This window comes from Poromitra crassiceps, assembly GCF_964638095.1.
Source record: "Poromitra crassiceps genome assembly, chromosome: 9".
Taxonomy (NCBI): Eukaryota; Metazoa; Chordata; class Actinopteri; order Beryciformes; family Melamphaidae; genus Poromitra; species Poromitra crassiceps.
Window position 1 is genome coordinate 17,840,805 of NC_139630.1, and position 20,000 is coordinate 17,860,804.

At 43.0% G+C, this 20,000-nt stretch overlaps 1 protein-coding gene across 1 annotated transcript in view; it reads left to right on the forward strand.

The window, feature by feature from the left end:
• The window catches only part of LOC310782196 (DNA (cytosine-5)-methyltransferase 3A-like), a gene marked incomplete at both ends in the record, with an annotated part of 119,659 nt that overhangs the window by 4,840 nt on the left and 94,819 nt on the right, over positions 1 to 20,000 (forward strand). The window contains one exon of the mRNA XM_083642882.1: positions 18,274 to 18,378. Coding sequence (XP_083499008.1) covers positions 18,274 to 18,378 — 105 coding nt within the window. The remainder of the gene's footprint in view (positions 1 to 18,273; positions 18,379 to 20,000) is intronic.

The window sequence follows — 20,000 nt, forward strand, 5'->3', positions numbered from 1 at the left end:
ATTCTATAGTACTGCTATATAAAGAGCCTTACTTACTAACTTACACATCAAGTCATTCTATAGTACTGCTATATAAAGAGTCTTACTTACTAACTTACACATCAAGTCATTCTATAGTACTGCTATATAAAGAGCCTTACTTACTAACTTACACATCAAGTCATTCTATAGTACTGCTATATAAAGAGCCTTACTTACTAACTTACACATCAAGTCATTCTATAGTACTGCTATATAAAGAGCCTTACTTACTAACTTACACATCAAGTCATTCTATAGTACTGCTATATAAAGAGCCTTACTTACTAACTTACACATCAAGTCATTCTATAGTACTGCTATATAAAGAGTCTTACTTACTAACTTAAACAGCAAGTCATTCTATAGTACTGCTATATAAAGAGTCTTACTTACTAACTTACACATCAAGTCATTCTATCGTACTGCTATATAAAGAGCCTTACTTACTAACTTACACATCAAGTCATTCTATAGTACTGCTATATAAAGAGCCTTACTTACTAACTTACACATCAAGTCATTCTATAGTACTGCTATATAAAGAGCCTTACTTACTAACTTACACATCAAGTCATTCTATAGTACTGCTATATAAAGAGCCTTACTTACTAACTTACACATCAAGTCATTATATAGTACTGCTATATAAAGAGTCTTACTTACAAACTTACACATCAAGTCATTCTATAGTACTGCTATATAAAGAGTCTTACTACTAACTTACACATCAAGTCATTCTATAGTACTGCTATATAAAGAGCCTTACTTACTAACTTACACATCAAGTCATTCTATAGTACTGCTATATAAAGAGCCTTACTTACTAACTTACACATCAAGTCATTCTATAGTACTGCTATATAAAGAGCCTTACTTACTAACTTACACATCAAGTCATTCTATAGTACTGCTATATAAAGAGCCTTACTTACTAACTTACACATCAAGTCATTCTATAGTACTGCTATATAAAGAGCCTTACTTACTAACTTACACATCAAGTCATTCTATAGTACTGCTATATAAAGAGCCTTACTACTAACTTACACATCAAGTCATTCTATAGTACTGCTATATAAAGAGCCTTACTTACTAACTTACACGTCAAGTCATTCTATAGTACTGCTATATAAAGAGCCTTACTACTAACTTACACATCAAGTCATTCTATAGTACTGCTATATAAAGAGCCTTACTTACTAACTTACACATCAAGTCATTCTATAGTACTGCTATATAAAGAGTCTTACTTACTAACTTACACATCAAGCCATTCTATAGTACTGCTATATAAAGAGCCTTACTTACTAACTTACACATCAAGTCATTCTATAGTACTGCTATATAAAGAGTCTTACTTACTAACTTACACATCAAGTCATTCTATAGTACTGCTATATAAAGAGCCTTACTTACTAACTTACACATCAAGTCATTCTATAGTACTGCTATATAAAGAGCCTTACTTACTAACTTACACATCAAGTCATTCTATAGTACTGCTATATAAAGAGCCTTACTTACTAACTTACACATCAAGTCATTCTATAGTACTGCTATATAAAGAGCCTTACTTACTAACTTACACATCAAGTCATTCTATAGTACTGCTATATAAAGAGTCTTACTTACTAACTTAAACAGCAAGTCATTCTATAGTACTGCTATATAAAGAGTCTTACTTACTAACTTACACATCAAGTCATTCTATCGTACTGCTATATAAAGAGCCTTACTTACTAACTTACACATCAAGTCATTCTATAGTACTGCTATATAAAGAGCCTTACTTACTAACTTACACATCAAGTCATTCTATAGTACTGCTATATAAAGAGCCTTACTACTAACTTACACATCAAGTCATTCTATAGTACTGCTATATAAAGAGCCTTACTTACTAACTTACACATCAAGTCATTCTATAGTACTGCTATATAAAGAGCCTTACCAACTAACTTACACATCAAGTCATTCTATAGTACTAAGAGCTGCCTTACTCTTACACACAAGCAAGCTGGCACTATGCCAACAAGTCCAGAGTTTCTCATATAGACCCCCCCTCTCTCTTCCGGTAGACTTTGTTGTTCCTTTTGAAACTCCTCAGACGTCACTCCCTCTCAGAGCAACAAGACACAGCCTGGAGAGAAGTCAGAGTGAGTCATGGATTGGGTTGTCACCAAACCATACTTGAATTTCTAACTTCGATACTGATACCCAGGAGAATATCGATACTCAATACTGCAGCACTGCTGCTTAGTATTGATACTGTTGCCAACGATTATTGTATCCGTTTCAAATTCTTACGGCTATAACTAACGATTATTTTCATAATCGATTAATCTGTGGATTCTTTTCTCGATTAATCGATTAGTTGTTTGGTCTATAAAATGTCAGAAAATGGTGAAAAATGTTGATCGGTGTTTCCCAAAGCCTAAGATGACGTCCTCAAATGTCTTGTTTTGTCCACAACCCAAAGATATTCCAACATTTACTGTCACAGAGGAGTAAAGAAACTAGAAAATATTCACATTTAAGAAGCCGGTATCAGAGAATTTTGACTTGTTTTCTTACTCTTTTTTTTTTTTCAACTTAGTGTGTTTTTACTTGTGAACCAGAGTGTTCATATATCCCCATTGTCCACTGTTCGCAGGTAATCGATTATCAAAATAGTTGTTGATAAATTTTTCTGCCCATCGACTAATCGATTTAATTAGTTTTTTTTAAATGATCGATACTTACCGATACTATCAATCATTTTGACAAGCTTAGTTCCAGAGCTTTGGGGCAGAGCGCTCCAGCACAAGTGTCAACACAGACAGAGAGGGAGATGGAAAGAGAAGAAGGGATGGACTGATGTCATGTCACAAAGCCTACCACCTAGAAAGACGGCTAACCGACAGGCCTTTGTGATGGGAATACAAAACACACACAACCGCTGTACAAGCCAGAGGGCACACCGCAGCCTCATGTTTCCATGCTATACACAGGCCGGGAGTCGCCATCGGGAGATTTTTCTTTTTCAGGTTGTGGCCACGATTAATGTAACATGCGCACAATGTGCCATTTGAGCTGCCATTTTCTTTTTTTTCTGCGCGGGAGATACAATTTGTTGCCTTGATTTCCTCTTTACATGCGCACTAATTGCCAAAACGTGCCCTCGAATTAGTGATGTCATGCTCTCCATATATAATATGTGCACTTTGCACAAGCTTATTAGTCAGCGTATGATCGTATTGGCGATTAGGTTTTCGTCAAGTATGCTTCGTGGAGTATTTTATGTTTACTATTCTTTAGTTAAAGAAAGGATTTCAGATGTAGGACATGAGACATGTCTACATTTTCATTGGAGAAAAACAAAATAAAAATATGCAACATGAACACAAAAAAATACTCTCTTTTTCTCCCCCAATATTTTATTTTCAATTTTTTTTAGAACAATACAAGAACAAAACAAAACAGACGAACAGGCTCAGACACAAAAAGAAGCCGCGAGATGTGCATGGGATCCCACGTAAGGGGTCCATGAGAAACTAGCCGGGCGAGTCATCCGATCCGTCGGCCCTAACCTCATGGAGGTACCTAACCTCATGGAGGTACCTAACCTCATGGAGGTACCTAACCCCATGGAGGTACCTAACCTCATGGAGGTACCTAACCTCATGGAGGTACCTAACCCCATGGAGGTACCTAACCTCATGGAGGTACCTAACCTCATGGAGGTACCTAACCTCATGGAGGTACCTAGCCTCATGGAGGTACCTAACCCCATGGAGGTACCTAACCTCATGGAGGTACCTAACCTCATGGAGGTAGGCCAGAAGGGTCCCACATAGTTCATTTCTTTTTATTGAGTTGTTTCTCAGGAACTTGAGTCTCTCCATCTGTATAACAGTGATCTTGTCCGTTAACCACAATTGAAAAGAAGGTAAAGAGGGGGATTCCTTTCCTTCAGAATGAGATTTTTGACAACGGAAAAATACTCCTAACACACCCAAACCCACCCAACCTCCCTCCCTTTCTGCCCAGTATGTAGTCTATTATGACAATGAAGGTTACAATGGGAAAAAGGTCATAATGGACAGTCGTGTGCGCACGAATGGACTAAAACGTGCGCAGCTTACAGTCAATCATGGACTCAATATAACTTGTTTCTCTTCCAAAGGCGGCGGCCTGTGTACTAGTGATAATATTCATGCATTACTAAAATGCAGAGCAGTGCTACATGTATGGCAACTCTGTATGTAGGTTACATTTACAGTAGATACATTTACGTATGGCAACTCTGCATGTAGGTTACATTTAGATACATTTATGTATGGCAACTCTGTATGTAGGTTACATTTAGATACATTTACGTATGGCAACTCTGTATGTAGGTTACATTTAGATACATTTACGTATGGCAACTCTGTATGTAGGTTACATTTAGATACATTTACGTATGGCAACTCTGTATGTAGGTTACATTTAGATACATTTACGTATGGCAACTCTGCATGTAGGTTACATTTAGATGAATTTACGTATGACAACTCTGTATGTAGGTTACATTTAGATACATTTACGTATGGCAACTCTGCATGTAGGTTACATTTAGATACATTTACGTATGGCAACTCTATGTAGGTTACATTTAGATACATTTACGTATGGCAACTCTGTATGTAGGTTACATTTAGATACATTTACGTATGGCAACTCTGTATGTAGGTTACATTTAGATACATTTACGTATGGCAACTCTGTATGTAGGTTACATTTAGATACATTTACGTATGGCAACTCTGTATGTACTGTAGGTTACATTTAGATACATTTACGTATGGCAACTCTATGTAGGTTACATTTAGATACATTTACGTATGGCAACTCTGTATGTAGGTTACATTTAGATACATTTACGTATGGCAACTCTGTATGTAGGTTACATTTAGATACATTTACGTATGGCAACTCTGCATGTAGGTTACATTTAGATACATTTACGTATGGCAACTCTGTATGTAGGTTACATTTAGATACATTTACGTATGGCAACTCTGTATGTAGGTTACATTTAGATACATTTACGTATGGCAACTCTGTATGTAGGTTACATTTAGATACATTTACGTATGGCAACTCTGCATGTAGGTTACATTTAGATACATTTACGTATGGCAACTCTGTATGTAGGTTACATTTAGATACATTTACGTATGACAACTCTGTATGTAGGTTACATTTAGATACATTTACGTATGGCAACTCTGTATGTAGGTTACATTTAGATACATTTACGTATGGCAACTCTGTATGTAGGTTACATTTAGATACATTTACGTATGGCAACTCTGCATGTAGGTTACATTTAGATACATTTATGTATGGCAACTCTGCATGTAGGTTACATTTAGATACATTTATGTATGGCAACTCTGCATGTAGGTTACATTTAGATACATTTATGTATGGCAACTCTGCATGTAGGTTACATTTAGATACATTTATGTATGGCAACTCTGCATGTAGGTTACATTTAGATACATTTATGTATGGCAACTCTGCATGTAGGTTACATTTAGATACATTTACGTATGGCAACTCTGCATGTAGGTTACATTTAGATACATTTATGTATGGCAACTCTGCATGTAGGTTACATTTAGATACATTTACGTATGGCAACTCTGCATGTAGGTTACATTTAGATACATTTACGTATGGCAACTCTGCATGTAGGTTACATTTAGATACATGTGAGGTCTCCAGACCATAGTTCAAGCAGAAGGCCACTCACGCGTAATCCGATCTCAACGTGGTCAAAAAATCCTAGTATGACGTCTGCTATGACGTCAAACATGACGTCAGTTAATCCTCATATATATAGCAAGGGTCCTACGTCACCTCTCTCTCTCTGGCCGACCATAGCAGCAGCAGCCCACGGCAGTCCATCTCCCTTGAAGCCGGCCCCGAAGCGTTGTTTTGCACCAGATCCGCAGACCGAATCAGCACCCACAAGCCTTCTCTACCCGTGGATATTCCCATTCCTGGCATGTCGAGTTCAGTCATCGGTCCCCTGTCCCGGACCGGCCACGGAGCGTACTTGCCTTCCGAGGTGCCTGACGAAGACGTTGGCGAAGCGACCGGACCACAGGCTGCCAACATAGCCCCCCGCGCGCCACTGCGACGGCCCCGGTAGGAGAGCAGAAGACGAAGCGCCGCGCCGCGGACGCCCAAGAACGCGTGCGAGCGTGCCGGAGGGAGAGGCCGATCGGCGCGGACGTGCGAGAGGCCGCGGGCGAAGACCAGTAGAGGCAGCCGCCCCCAGAGCCGGGAGCCGCTGGGGAAATGGAGGCCGCGGGGCCGCCGCGAGACGCCACGTACTTCCTGGTCGCACTGACCCCCAGGCCGCCGGGCAGATTCACGGTGATTGACGGGAACCGGCTTGGAGAAGCGCTGAAGCCGGAGCGCCGTGGCATCTCGGGCACTCTGGGCAGACCGAAAGGTCCATGGGGCGAACGGTTCATTCTGGCGGCAACAGCTGAAATGTAGTGCAATTTGCTTCCCTTCCAAATCCAGCGACGTAAAATAATCCATTCACGAAAAGAATAAGCACTCCCAGGAATTCATGGACGATAAAAGTTTAACGTTACATGCAGTCAAGCAGAAAGTCGCACTCGGCAGTAAAACTCGCATCCATGTTCCATCCTGTTCTTTCTGTCACGAAGACTATAATCCACCAGATCACATGACGTTTTTCATCAAGTCTTTAATCCACCGTCACACTTCAGGACATCCTCTTAATCCAAAACAGAGTGTGAAAAGTAGCTGTCTCCCTCCTTGTTGTGGTGTTTGCGAAACGGAGGTTCACGGTAACCAGAGACCTTTTATCGTAAAGATGCGACAGCACACAGCCAATCCGCCATTTTGGAGACTAAGCTTCTGCCCCAGCAAGGAGCCGTATTTCAGGCCAAAATGGCCGCAGCGCCGTTTTCAAAAAGGCACTATATACTCTTGCCTTCTCATTCTCAATCAACCCCATGTGACTGATGGTGACTGACAAATTAAATTAGGAAGCTCCTGTGATGATGACAATGATAATTTCTTAACTTTAGCCGATCTGAGGGGGTTTATCTGAACAACAATCTTAAAAAAAAAAAAAAACTCCACTATCACCCCCCTTCCTGGAGCCCGACGACACCTTCATAATACCAGACTCGCTCTGTTAGTCGTCTTGGACATGGACGAGGGGACGTTAGGTTTCATAGTGACACTGCGAAATACGAATCCGGTACATAAACGGACTCGATCCGGATCCCCTCCCTCTGATGGACCTGTGCAGGCGCTCCGTGCGGGCGGCTCTAGGAAGGGACCGCCCGAGCGGAATCCACGGACTGCCCCTGCCCGCCTCTCTCAAGAGCTACCTGCTCTACCAAGGACGGGGTTGACGACCACAGCACACCGAGCATACCCCGGAGGACCAGTCACCCGTGGACGCGAAAGGACCCATGAGGAAAGTATCAGTACTTCAGCATTTAAACGGGCAATCTACCAGTCCAGTAAAATCAATTCAATTTATTAAAAAAAAAAAAAAAAAAAAAAAAAAAAAAAAAAAAAAACTTTATTAGTCCCGCAAAGGCCAATTTAAGGCATGAATACTGCAAACAAGCTGTACTCTGTACACATCCAAAAACAATACAAAAAACAAGACAATAAATACAATAAATGACACTGATAAAGCAAGATCCCTGATTACAGTGTATCCAACACCACAAAGGAATATAGGTGTCACATCAATACAAATTAATTTCAGTCAATACAATCCAAGTGCATATTAGACTTGTTCAAGGGTTCAAATCAAAAGGTCAAGGTACAGACCTAGTCTAGATAAACTGACCACTTCTCGTACTGTGGCTGTTCACCAGTCGAATGGCCTCTGGAACCAAACCAAACTTCCTTCTGCTTGTTTCGCAGGCAGGCTGTCTAAAGCGCTTTCCTGATGGCATTAAGTCAAAACAGACATGAAGGACATGCGTGGAGTCATTGATTACCTCGTGCGCTTGGCCTGCGATCTGACTATTCTACCCAGCGGGCATCTCAGCCTGCCTATCTCCGACGCCTAAGCGGAAATCGCTTCTGGCAAATGGCCAGCGGGAGTCACAATAATAATAATAATTATAATAATAATAATTACAACAATAATAATAATAACCACGCAAGGGGCCATTCTAACACCCCTGGCCCACGGAGCTTGTCTGAGCATCAGCTAGAATGAGTGTTACTGCATAACTTCGGACCGAAGCCAGACGGCCCAGGGAATGCTGACGTCTTTCCATGTTAAGCTACCCGGTCTTAATACACCACCTCCTGTTCTTAACGAATTTCAAAGTAAAATGCCTCTGGCATTTCTTCAGAAGCAGAATCAGAATGACTTAATGATCCCCGAGGGGAAATCGGGACAGGTTACAGTAGCTCGCTCACAGTACACACATAGCTTAAAATAAAATAAACAGTAGTAAATGCAACGCAAATGCAAAATACAAAACACGTCAGGTAAGTATACATTCCGTGTCAATTATCATTATTGCACCCGGGACTATATTAAGTCGGCTTGCCCTATACGCCACACGTGGCTCAGCCAGGCACAGTTAACCTATCGGCTGGCTCAGTCTCAGGGAGACTGAGCGTCTCCGAGGTGCTCTTTAAGGAAGGCATTAAATAGACTAATGGCCACAGGCAGGAATGATTTCCTGTGCCTCTCCGTACTGCATCTAGGTGGAATCAGTCTCTCACTGAACGTACTCCTGCGTTCGACTAGCACGCCGTGGAGTGGGCGCGAGTCATTGTTCACGATGGAGCGTAGCCTGGACAACGTTCTCTTCTCTGACACCGCAGCCAGAGAGCCCCGCTGCCCCAGCACACAATAGCATACAGGAAGGCACTAGCCCCCTTCTGCCCTTTCTCGTTCATGGCTCACTACGTCAAGCTCAGGCCTCGGACCGGCCCCTCGGCTCCCCTGCTCCTCATCGCACCCTGTCACCACACGACAAGATCCCGGTTCACCCTGCACCTCAAGCAGACGCTCCAGCAATGCAACCCCCGACGAAGGACTACTCCAGCCACTCCTTCAGGATCGGAGCGACCACCTCGGCCGCCGAGCAAGGAGTGCCCTCCGCCTCCCTCCAGCAAACGGGCCGCTGGCCCTCATCGGCACATCGTCATCGCCCGGAACAATTCCCCCTTCTGCCCCTTCTCGTCCATGGCTCACTACGTCAGGCTCAGGCCTCGGACCGGCCCCTCGGCCCCCCTGTTCCTCATCGCACCTTGTCACCACATGACAAGATCCTGGTTCACCCTGCACCTCAGGCAAACGCTCCAGCAACGCAACCTCCCGACAAAGAAATACTCCAGCCACTCCTTCAGGATCAGAGCGGCCACCTCGGCCGCCGAGCAAGGAGTGTCCTCCGCCTCCCTCCAGCAAATGGGCCGCTGGTCGTCATCGCCATACTGGCGGCCCAAAGAACCCTCCTCCCTTAAATCGGTGAGCATGGCAACAAACAATGTCCCGGACTTCCGTGCCGATGAAGAAAATGTCTCGTTGGTGGTGGCTCCCCGAAAGCACGGCGCCAGCAAGGCGCAGTAAACTCCCCGGCTCATTTTTGGGGGGGAAAGAGAAAGAGAGAGCAAAAAAGTCAGGGTAGTCGCGCCAAGGCAGCCAAGTAGGCCAAGCCGGGAAGCGCCAAGCTAAACTCTAATGTACCAAGATCGAAGGCCCGACCGAGTTAGGAGCGCCGGCCGCAAATAGCCGTTAGCCGCTAAAAGGTCGAAGGCCGGAAAAGTACAATCGCGAAGCGCCAAGGCGGCCAGGTAGGCTAAGCTGGGAAGCGCTATCGCGAGGTGCCCGACCGAGTTGGGAGCGCCAGCCGCAAATAGCTGTAAGTCGCTAAAAAGGTCGAAGGCAGGAAAAGTACAATCGTGAAGCGCCAAGGCGGCCAGGTAGGCTAAGCTGGGAAGCGCTATCACGTGCCCGACCGAGTTGGGAGCGCCAGCCGCAAATAGCTGTAAGTCGCTAAAAAGGTCGAAGGCAGGAAAAGTACAATCGTGAAGCGCCAAGGCGGCCAGGTAGGCTAAGCTGGGAAGCGCTATCACGAGGTGCCCGACCGAGTTGGGAGCGCCAGCCGCAAATAGCTGTAAGTCGCTAAAAAGGTCGAAGGCAGGAAAAGCAAGATCGAAGGCCCGACCGAGTTGGGAGCGCCAGCCGCAAATAGCTGTAAGCCGCTAAAAAGGTCGAAGGCCGGAATAGTGCAATCAACTACTGGCGCCTGCAGATCTCAATTAACCTCCGGTAATCAGATCTTCCTTTTGGGGGATCTCCTAGCCCATGCAGGCGCCCTCCTCTGCCTCAAGAGCAGCGCCACTGGCCAATGGAGTCAAGCGCCAAAGCATTTGCCATGCACGCCGATTGCTAAATAAAGTTTGTCTAATCCTACCAACTGGCCTCTCCTGATTGAAGTGAGGTCTCCAGACCATAGTTCAAGCAGAAGGCCACTCACGCGTAATCCGATCTCAACGTGGTCAAAAAATCCTAGTATGACGTCTGCTATGACGTCAAACATGACGTCAGTTAATCCTCATATATATAGCAAGGGTCCTACGTCACCTCTCTCTCTCTGGCCGACCATAGCAGCAGCAGCCCACGGCAGTCCATCTCCCTTGAAGCCGGCCCCGAAGCGTTGTTTTGCCCCACCCACCTCCCCAGTCCACCACCAACGAGTCTTGACTCCTGATCCCCCACGGGGGGGGGATCTCCTAGCCCATGCAGGCGCCCTCCTCTGCCTCAAGAGCAGCGCCACTGGCCAATGGAGTCAAGCGCCAAAGCATTTGCCATGCACGCCGATTGCTAAATAAAGTTTGTCTAATCCTACCAACTGGCCTCTCCTGATTGAATTATGTATGGCAACTCTGCATGTAGGTTACATTTAGATACATTTATGTATGGCAACTCTGCATGTAGGTTACATTTAGATACATTTACGTATGGCAACTCTGTATGTAGGTTACATTTAGATACATTTACGTATGGCAACTCTGTATGTAGGTTACATTTAGATACATTTACGTATGGCAACTCTGCATGTAGGTTACATTTAGATACATTTACGTATGGCAACTCTGTATGTAGGTTACATTTAGATACATTTACGTATGGCAACTCTGTATGTAGGTTACATTTAGATACATTTACGTATGGCAACTCTGTATGTAGGTTACATTTAGATACATTTACGTATGGCAACTCTGCATGTAGGTTACATTTAGATACATTTACGTATGGCAACTCTGTATGTAGGTTACATTTAGATACATTTACGTATGGCAACTCTGTATGTAGGTTACATTTAGATACATTTACGTATGGCAACTCTGTATGTAGGTTACATTTAGATACATTTACGTATGGCAACTCTGTATGTAGGTTACATTTAGATACATTTACGTATGGCAACTCTGTATGTAGGTTACATTTAGATACATTTAGGTATGGCAACTCTGCATGTAGGTTACATTTAGAGACATTTATGTATGACAACTCTGTATGTAGGTTACATTTAGATACATTTACGTATGACAACTCTGTATGTAGGTTACATTTAGATACATTTACGTATGGCAACTCTGTATGTAGGTTACATTTAGATACATTTACGTATGGCAACTCTGTATGTAGGTTACATTTAGATACATTTACGTATGGCAACTCTGCATGTAGGTTACATTTAGATACATTTATGTATGGCAACTCTGCATGTAGGTTACATTTAGATACATTTACGTATGACAACTCTGTATGTAGGTTACATTTAGATACATTTACGTATGGCAACTCTGTATGTAGGTTACATTTAGATACATTTACGTATGACAACTCTGTATGTAGGTTACATTTAGATACATTTACGTATGGCAACTCTGTATGTAGGTTACATTTAGATACATTTACGTATGACAACTCTGCATGTAGGTTACATTTAGATACATTTACGTATGGCAACTCTGTATGTAGGTTATATTTAGATACATTTACGTATGGCAACTCTGTATGTAGGTTACATTTAGATACATTTACGTATGACAACTCTGTATGTAGGTTACATTTAGATACATTTACGTATGGCAACTCTGTATGTAGGTTACATTTAGATACATTTACGTATGACAACTCTGTATGTAGGTTACATTTAGATACATTTACGTATGACAACTCTGTATGTAGGTTACATTTAGATACATTTACGTATGGCAACTCTGTATGTAGGTTACATTTAGATACATTTACGTATGGCAACTCTGTATGTAGGTTACATTTAGATACATTTACGTATGGCAACTCTGCATGTAGGTTACATTTAGATACATTTATGTATGGCAACTCTGCATGTAGGTTACATTTAGATACATTTACGTATGACAACTCTGTATGTAGGTTACATTTAGATACATTTACGTATGGCAACTCTGTATGTAGGTTACATTTAGATACATTTACGTATGACAACTCTGTATGTAGGTTACATTTAGATACATTTATGTATGGCAACTCTGTATGTAGGTTACATTTAGATACATTTACGTATGGCAACTCTGCATGTAGGTTATATTTAGATACATTTACGTATGGCAACTCTGTATGTAGGTTACATTTAGATACATTTACGTATGACAACTCTGTATGTAGGTTACATTTAGATACATTTACGTATGGCAACTCTGTATGTAGGTTACATTTAGATACATTTACGTATGACAACTCTGTATGTAGGTTACATTTAGATACATTTACGTATGGCAACTCTGTATGTAGGTTACATTTAGATACATTTACGTATGACAACTCTGTATGTAGGTTACATTTAGATACATTTACGTATGACAACTCTGTATGTAGGTTACATTTAGATACATTTACGTATGACAACTCTGTATGTAGGTTACATTTAGATACATTTACGTATGGCAACTCTGCATGTAGGTTATATTTAGATACATTTACGTATGGCAACTCTGTATGTAGGTTACATTTAGATACATTTACGTATGGCAACTCTGCATGTAGGTTATATTTAGATACATTTACGTATGGCAACTCTGTATGTAGGTTACATTTAGATACATTTACGTATGACAACTCTGTATGTAGGTTACATTTAGATACATTTACGTATGGCAACTCTGTATGTAGGTTACATTTAGATACATTTACGTATGACAACTCTGTATGTAGGTTACATTTAGATACATTTACGTATGACAACTCTGTATGTAGGTTACATTTAGATACATTTACGTATGACAACTCTGTATGTAGGTTACATTTAGATACATTTACGTATGACAACTCTGTATGTAGGTTACATTTAGATACATTTACGTATGGCAACTCTGTATGTAGGTTACATTTAGATACATTTACGTATGGCAACTCTGTATGTAGGTTACATTTAGATACATTTACGTATGACAACTCTGCATGTAGGTTACATTTAGATACATTTACGTATGGCAACTCTGCATGTAGGTTATATTTAGATACATTTACGTATGGCAACTCTGTATGTAGGTTACATTTATATACATTTACGTATGGCAACTCTGCATGTAGGTTACATTTAGATACATTTATGTATGGCAACTCTGCATGTAGGTTACATTTAGATACATTTATGTCTAGTGTGTTTGTGCTGCTGACTGGTTCAACAACGATTCATTCACTAGTTGGTCCAAAGCAAAAATGATCTTTATAAGGAAATAGGAGAGGAGGGAGATACAGAGTGAGAGAGAAAGGAAGAGAGAGAGAGAGAGAGAGAGAGAGAGAGAGAGAGAGAAGTAAGACTAGAGGACAGAAAGATGGGTGAGAGACATCGAGTGAGACAGACTCAGAGAGAGAGAGAGAGGGGGGGAAGTGAGGATAGAGGAGAGAAAGTGGGGCGAGAGACATAGAGTGAGACAGACTCAGAGAGAGAGAGAGGGAGATAGAGTGATCTAGAGAATCAGAGAGAGAGAGGGGGGGGTTGTGAGGATAGAGGAGAGAAAGTGGGGCGAGAGACATAGAGTGAGACAGACTCAGAGAGAGAGAGAGGGAGATAGAGTGATCTAGAGAATCAGAGAGAGAGAGAGGGGGGGGAAGTGAGGATAGAGGAGAGAAAGTGGGGCGAGAGACATAGAGTGAGACAGACTCAGAGAGAGAGAGAGGGGGGGGAGTGAGGATAGAGGAGAGAAAGTGGGGCGAGAGACATAGAGTAAGACAGACTCAGAGAGAGAGAGAGGGAGATAGAGTGATCTAGAGAATCAGAGCGAGAGAGAGAGGGGGGAAGTGAGGATAGAGGAGATAAAGTGGGGCGAGAGACATAGAGTGAGACAGACTCAGAGAGAGAGAGAGGGAGATAGAGTGATCTAGAGAATCAGAGAGAGAGAGGGGGGGAAAGTGAGGATAGAGGAGAGAAAGTGGGGCGAGAGACATAGAGTGAGACAGACTCAGAGAGAGAGAGAGAGAGGGAGATAGAGTGATCTAGAGAATCAGAGAGAGAGAGAGGGGGGGGAGTGAGGATAGAGGAGAGAAAGTGGGGCGAGAGACATAGAGTGAGACAGACTCAGAGAGAGAGAGAGGGAGATAGAGTGATCTAGAGAATCAGAGAGAGAGAGAGAGAGGGGGGGAAGTGAGGATAGAGGAGAGAATGTGGGGCGAGAGACATAGAGTGAGACAGACTCAGAGAGAGAGAGAGGGAGATAGAGTGATCTAGAGAATCAGAGAGAGAGAGAGAGGGGGGAAGTGAGGATAGAGGAGAGAAAGTGGGGCGAGAGACATAGAGTGAGACAGACTCAGAGAGAGAGAGAGGGAGATAGAGTGATCTAGAGAATCAGAGAGAGAGAGAGAGAGGGGGGAAGTGAGGATAGAGGAGAGAAAGTGGGGCGAGAGACATAGAGTGAGACAGACTCAGAGAGAGAAAGAGAGAGAGATAGAGTGATCAGAGAATCAGAGAGAGAGGGGGGGGAGTGAGGATAGAGGAGAGAAAGTGGGGTGAGAGACATAGAGTGAGACAGACAGAGAGAGAGAGAGAGAGAGATAAAGTGATCTAGAGAATCAGAGAGAGAGAGAGAGAGAGGGGGGGAAGTGAGGATAGAGGAGAGAAAGAGGACAAGCTGTCTGCTGCTGACGGGAGCCTCCTCTACCCGCCTGGCCAGCAGTCTGGTTGCTTAGCAACTGCTGTAGCCTAAAATAACCTTTCATGAGACAGAAATAGACCAAAGATATACGGACAGAGAGAGTGTGTGTGTGTGTATGTGCGCGTGCGTGCGCATGTGCGTGTGTGTGTGTATGTGCATGTGTGTGTGTGTGTGTGTCTGTGTGTTTATGCTTGGGGGATACGGCTGAGTGGCTTTCTAGCTCTCTTGCTGTATATTTGACTTTGTCGTACAAGAAGATCGTACAAGTTTTTACTCTACACACTTACACAACGCTCGTGTACTCTGTGTGTGTGTGTGTGTGCGTGTGTGTGTGTGTGTGTGTGTGTGTGTCTGTCGTGACACGGGCATATGGACAGCACCCCAGGCACACGGGCGGGCGCGGCGCCATTAGCCGCTCGAGCCGGTTGCTATGCTGATCGTCAGGGAAGTGACATCAGAATGTTTAGTCAGCATGGAGGCCCCGTCGGAGGCGGTTGCTAAGCAGTTTCTGCACCTTAGCAACCACTCTGCTGTCACGGCAACACAGGGTCCAGACAGAAGAGAGGAAGGAAGGGAGGGAGACATTATTGGAAATACAAGCCTCACAGCCATCTTTACACCGTCAACTTGTTGAGTCTACATCAAGCCTCACAGCCATCTTTACACCGTCAACTTGTTGAGTCTACATCAAGCCTCACAGCCATCTTTACACCGTCAACTTGTTGAGTCTACATCAAGCCTCACAGCCATCTTTACACCTGCAACTTGTTGAGTCTACATCAAGCCTCACAGCCATCTTTACACCGTCAACTTGTTGAGTCTACATCAAGCCTCACAGTCATCTTTACACCGTCAACTTGTTGAGTCTACATCAAGCCTCACAGCCATCTTTACACCGTCAACTTGTTGAGTCTACATCAAGCCTCACAGCCATCTTTACACCGTCAACTTGTTGAGTCTACATCAAGCCTCACAGCCATCTTTACACCGTCAACTTGTTGAGTCTACATCAAGCCTCACAGCCATCTTTACACCTGCAACTTGTTGAGTCTACATCAAGCCTCACAGTCATCTTTACACCGTCAACTTGTTGAGTCTACATCAAGTCTCACAGCCATCTTTACACCTGCAACTTGTTGAGTCTACATCAAGCCTCACAGCCATCTTTACACCGTCAAATTGTTGAGTCTACATCAAGCCTCACAGCCATCTTTACACCGTCAACTTGTTGAGTCTACATCAAGCCTCACAGCCATCTTTACACCTGCAACTTGTTGAGTCTACATCAAGCCTCACAGCCATCTTTACACCGTCAACTTGTTGAGTCTACATCAAGTCTCACAGCCATCTTTACACCTGCAACTTGTTGAGTCTACATCAAGCCTCACAGTCATCTTTACACCTGCAACTTGTTGAGTCTACATCAAGCCTCACAGCCATCTTTACACCGTCAACTTGTTGAGTCTACATCAAGCCTCACAGTCATCTTTACACCTGCAACTTGTTGAGTCTACATCAAGTCTCACAGTCATCTTTACACCTGCAACTTGTTGAGTCTACATCAAGTCTCACAGCCATCTTTACACCGTCAACTTGTTGAGTCTACATCAAGCCTCACAGCCATCTTTACACCGTCAACTTGTTGAGTCTACATCAAGTCTCACAGCCATCTTTACACCTGCAACTTGTTGGGTCTACATCAAGCCTCACAGCCATCTTTACACCGTCAACTTGTTGAGTCTACATCAAGTCTCACAGCCATCTTTACACCGTCAACTTGTTGAGTCTACATCAAGTCTCACAGTCATCTTTACACCGTCAACTTGTTGAGTCTACATCAAGCCTCACAGCCATCTTTACACCTGCAACTTGTTGAGTCTACATCAAGCCTCACAGCCATCTTTACACCTGCAACTTGTTGAGTCTACATCAAGTCTCACAGCCATCTTTACACCTGCAACTTGTTGGGTCTACATCAAGCCTCACAGCCATCTTTACACCTGCAACTTGTTGAGTCTACATCAAACCTCACAGCCATCTCTACACCTGCAACTTGTTGAGTCTACATCAAGTCTCACAGCCATCTTTACACCTGCAACTTGTTGGGTCTACATCAAGCCTCACAGCCATCTTTACACCTGCAACTTGTTGAGTCTACGTTAAGCCTCACAGCCATCTCTACACTGGCAACTTGTAGTGCTATGTATCCATCTAGTCAAGTAGAGATGTCTGCCTCCTCTCTAATACCATGGAACTGGATGGCACTCGACTTGTGATGCTCAAAGCGCCAAGGTAGCAGCAGCTAGCGGGTGTAGTTGAGTCGAGAGAAAATAGTTCCTACATGAAACCGCTCACAACAAGGTCTGTGGATTATCCTGAGTAACCAGTGATTTCTGGAAAGAGACATTTCAGTTGAATTTCTCAAAATAATTTATTTTCTGATGATACATCGGAACAACAATCAACAACATTGTACATCAATGTTTACATTTTGGCCTAACATCACAGACACACCCAATCGAGCCGCGCTCATCCAAAGAGGGCTTTCTGAAAACACACATTAATTCAAAACTTTCAAATGTATTTGTATGCAAACTACTTTTCATTCACAAAACACTTTTTTTTAAACACTTTATTAGCCAGTCGCGCAAAAATAGACGCACACAGCTCCTCCATGGATTACGTTACTACAGTTCATTTGACATCTCAGAAGATTCGTTTTGATATACTTGTTGGATGAGTTGAATGAAAGTGAATGGTGTACTGTAGAGGTAGGGAAGTGATAACCTCCTTATAACAGCATGAAAAAAATCCACCGGGATTTTTAGGAGGGAGAGAGCGTACACTGGAAAATTATCTAAAAAGACGTTTTACTCTTTACATTTTGAAAAAATAACTATCAACAGTATTTTTTATCATATTTGTATGTATGTATGTCTCAAAATATTGTTTCTGAAATGTCATGATCATGATGCTATCAATTATTACTCATACGGCCATTTGATTGGCTTAGTTTTTTGATGGGGTCTGTGTTTAATTGGTCAGGGCGAAGATGGAGTGGACCAAGACAGTCCAGAGGAGGGGACGCCGGCGAGCCCCCCAGCCACCCGCAGAGTGGGTCGGCCCAGCAGGAAACGCAAGCCGCTTCCCGTGAGTACCACCATAGCTATCAGTCCTTATCTAGTCATGAGTACCACCATAGCTATCTGCCCTTATCTAGTCACGAGAACCACCATAGCTATCAGTCCTTATCAAGTCATGAGTACCACCATAGCTATCTGCCCTTATCTAGTCATGAGTACCACCATAGCTATCAGTCCTTATCTAGTCATGAGTACCACCATAGCTATCTGCCCTTATCTAGTCATGAGTACCACCATAGCTATCAGTCCTTATCTAGTCATGAGTACCACCATAGCTATCTGCCCTTATCTAGTCATGAGTACCACCATAGCTATCTGCCCTATCTAGTCATGAGTACCACCATAGCTATCTGCCCTTATCTAGTCATGAGTACCACCATAGCTATCAGTCTTTATCTAGTCATGAGTACCACCATAGCTATCAGTCCTTATCTAGTCACGAGTACCACCATAGCTATCAGTCCTTATCAAGTCATGAGTACCACCATAGCTATCTGCCCTTATCTAGTCATGAGTACCACCATAGCTATCAGTCCTTATCTAGTCATGAGTACCACCATAGCTATCTGCCCTTATCTAGTCATGAGTACCACCATAGCTATCAGTCCTTATCTAGTCATGAGTACCACCATAGCTATCTGCCCTTATCTAGTCATGAGTACCACCATAGCTATCTGCCCTATCTAGTCATGAGTACCACCATAGCTATCTGCCCTTATCTAGTCATGAGTACCACCATAGCTATCAGTCTTTATCTAGTCATGAGTACCACCATAGCTATCAGTCCTTATCTAGTCATGAGTACCACCATAGCTATCAGTCTTTATCTAGTCATGAGTACCACCATAGATATCAGTCTTTATCTAGTCATGAGTACCACCATAGCTATCAGTCTTTATCTAGTCATGAGTACCACCATAGCTATCTGCCCTTATCTAGTCATGAGTACCACCATAGCTATCAGTCTTTATCTAGTCATGAGTACCACCATAGCTATCAGTCTTTATCTAGTCATGAGTACCACCATAGCTATCAGTCTTTATCTAGTCATGAGTACCACCATAGCTATCAGTCTTTATCTAGTCATGAGTACCACCATAGCTATCTGCCCTTATCTAGTCACGAGTACCACTATAGCTATCAGTCCTTATCTAGTCATGAGTACCACCATAGCTATCTGCCCTTATCTAGTCATGAGTACCACCATAGCTATCAGCCCTTATCTAGTCATGAGTACCACCATAGCTATCTGCCCTTATCTAGTCATGAGTACCACCATAGCTATCTGCCCTTATCTAGTCATGAGTACCACCATAGCTATCTGCCCTTATCTAGTCATGAGTACCACCATAGCTATCAGCCCTTATCTAGTCATGAGTACCACCATATATCTCAGTCTTTATCTAGTCATGAGTACCACCATATATCTCAGTCTTTATCTAGTCATGAGTACCACCATAGCTATCTGCCCTTATCTAGTCATGAGTACCACCATAGCTATCTGCCCTTATCTAGTCATGAGTACCACCATAGCTATCAGCCCTTATCTAGTCATGAGTACCACCATAGCTATCTGCCCTTATCTAGTCATGAGTACCACCATAGCTATCTGCCCTTATCTAGTCATGA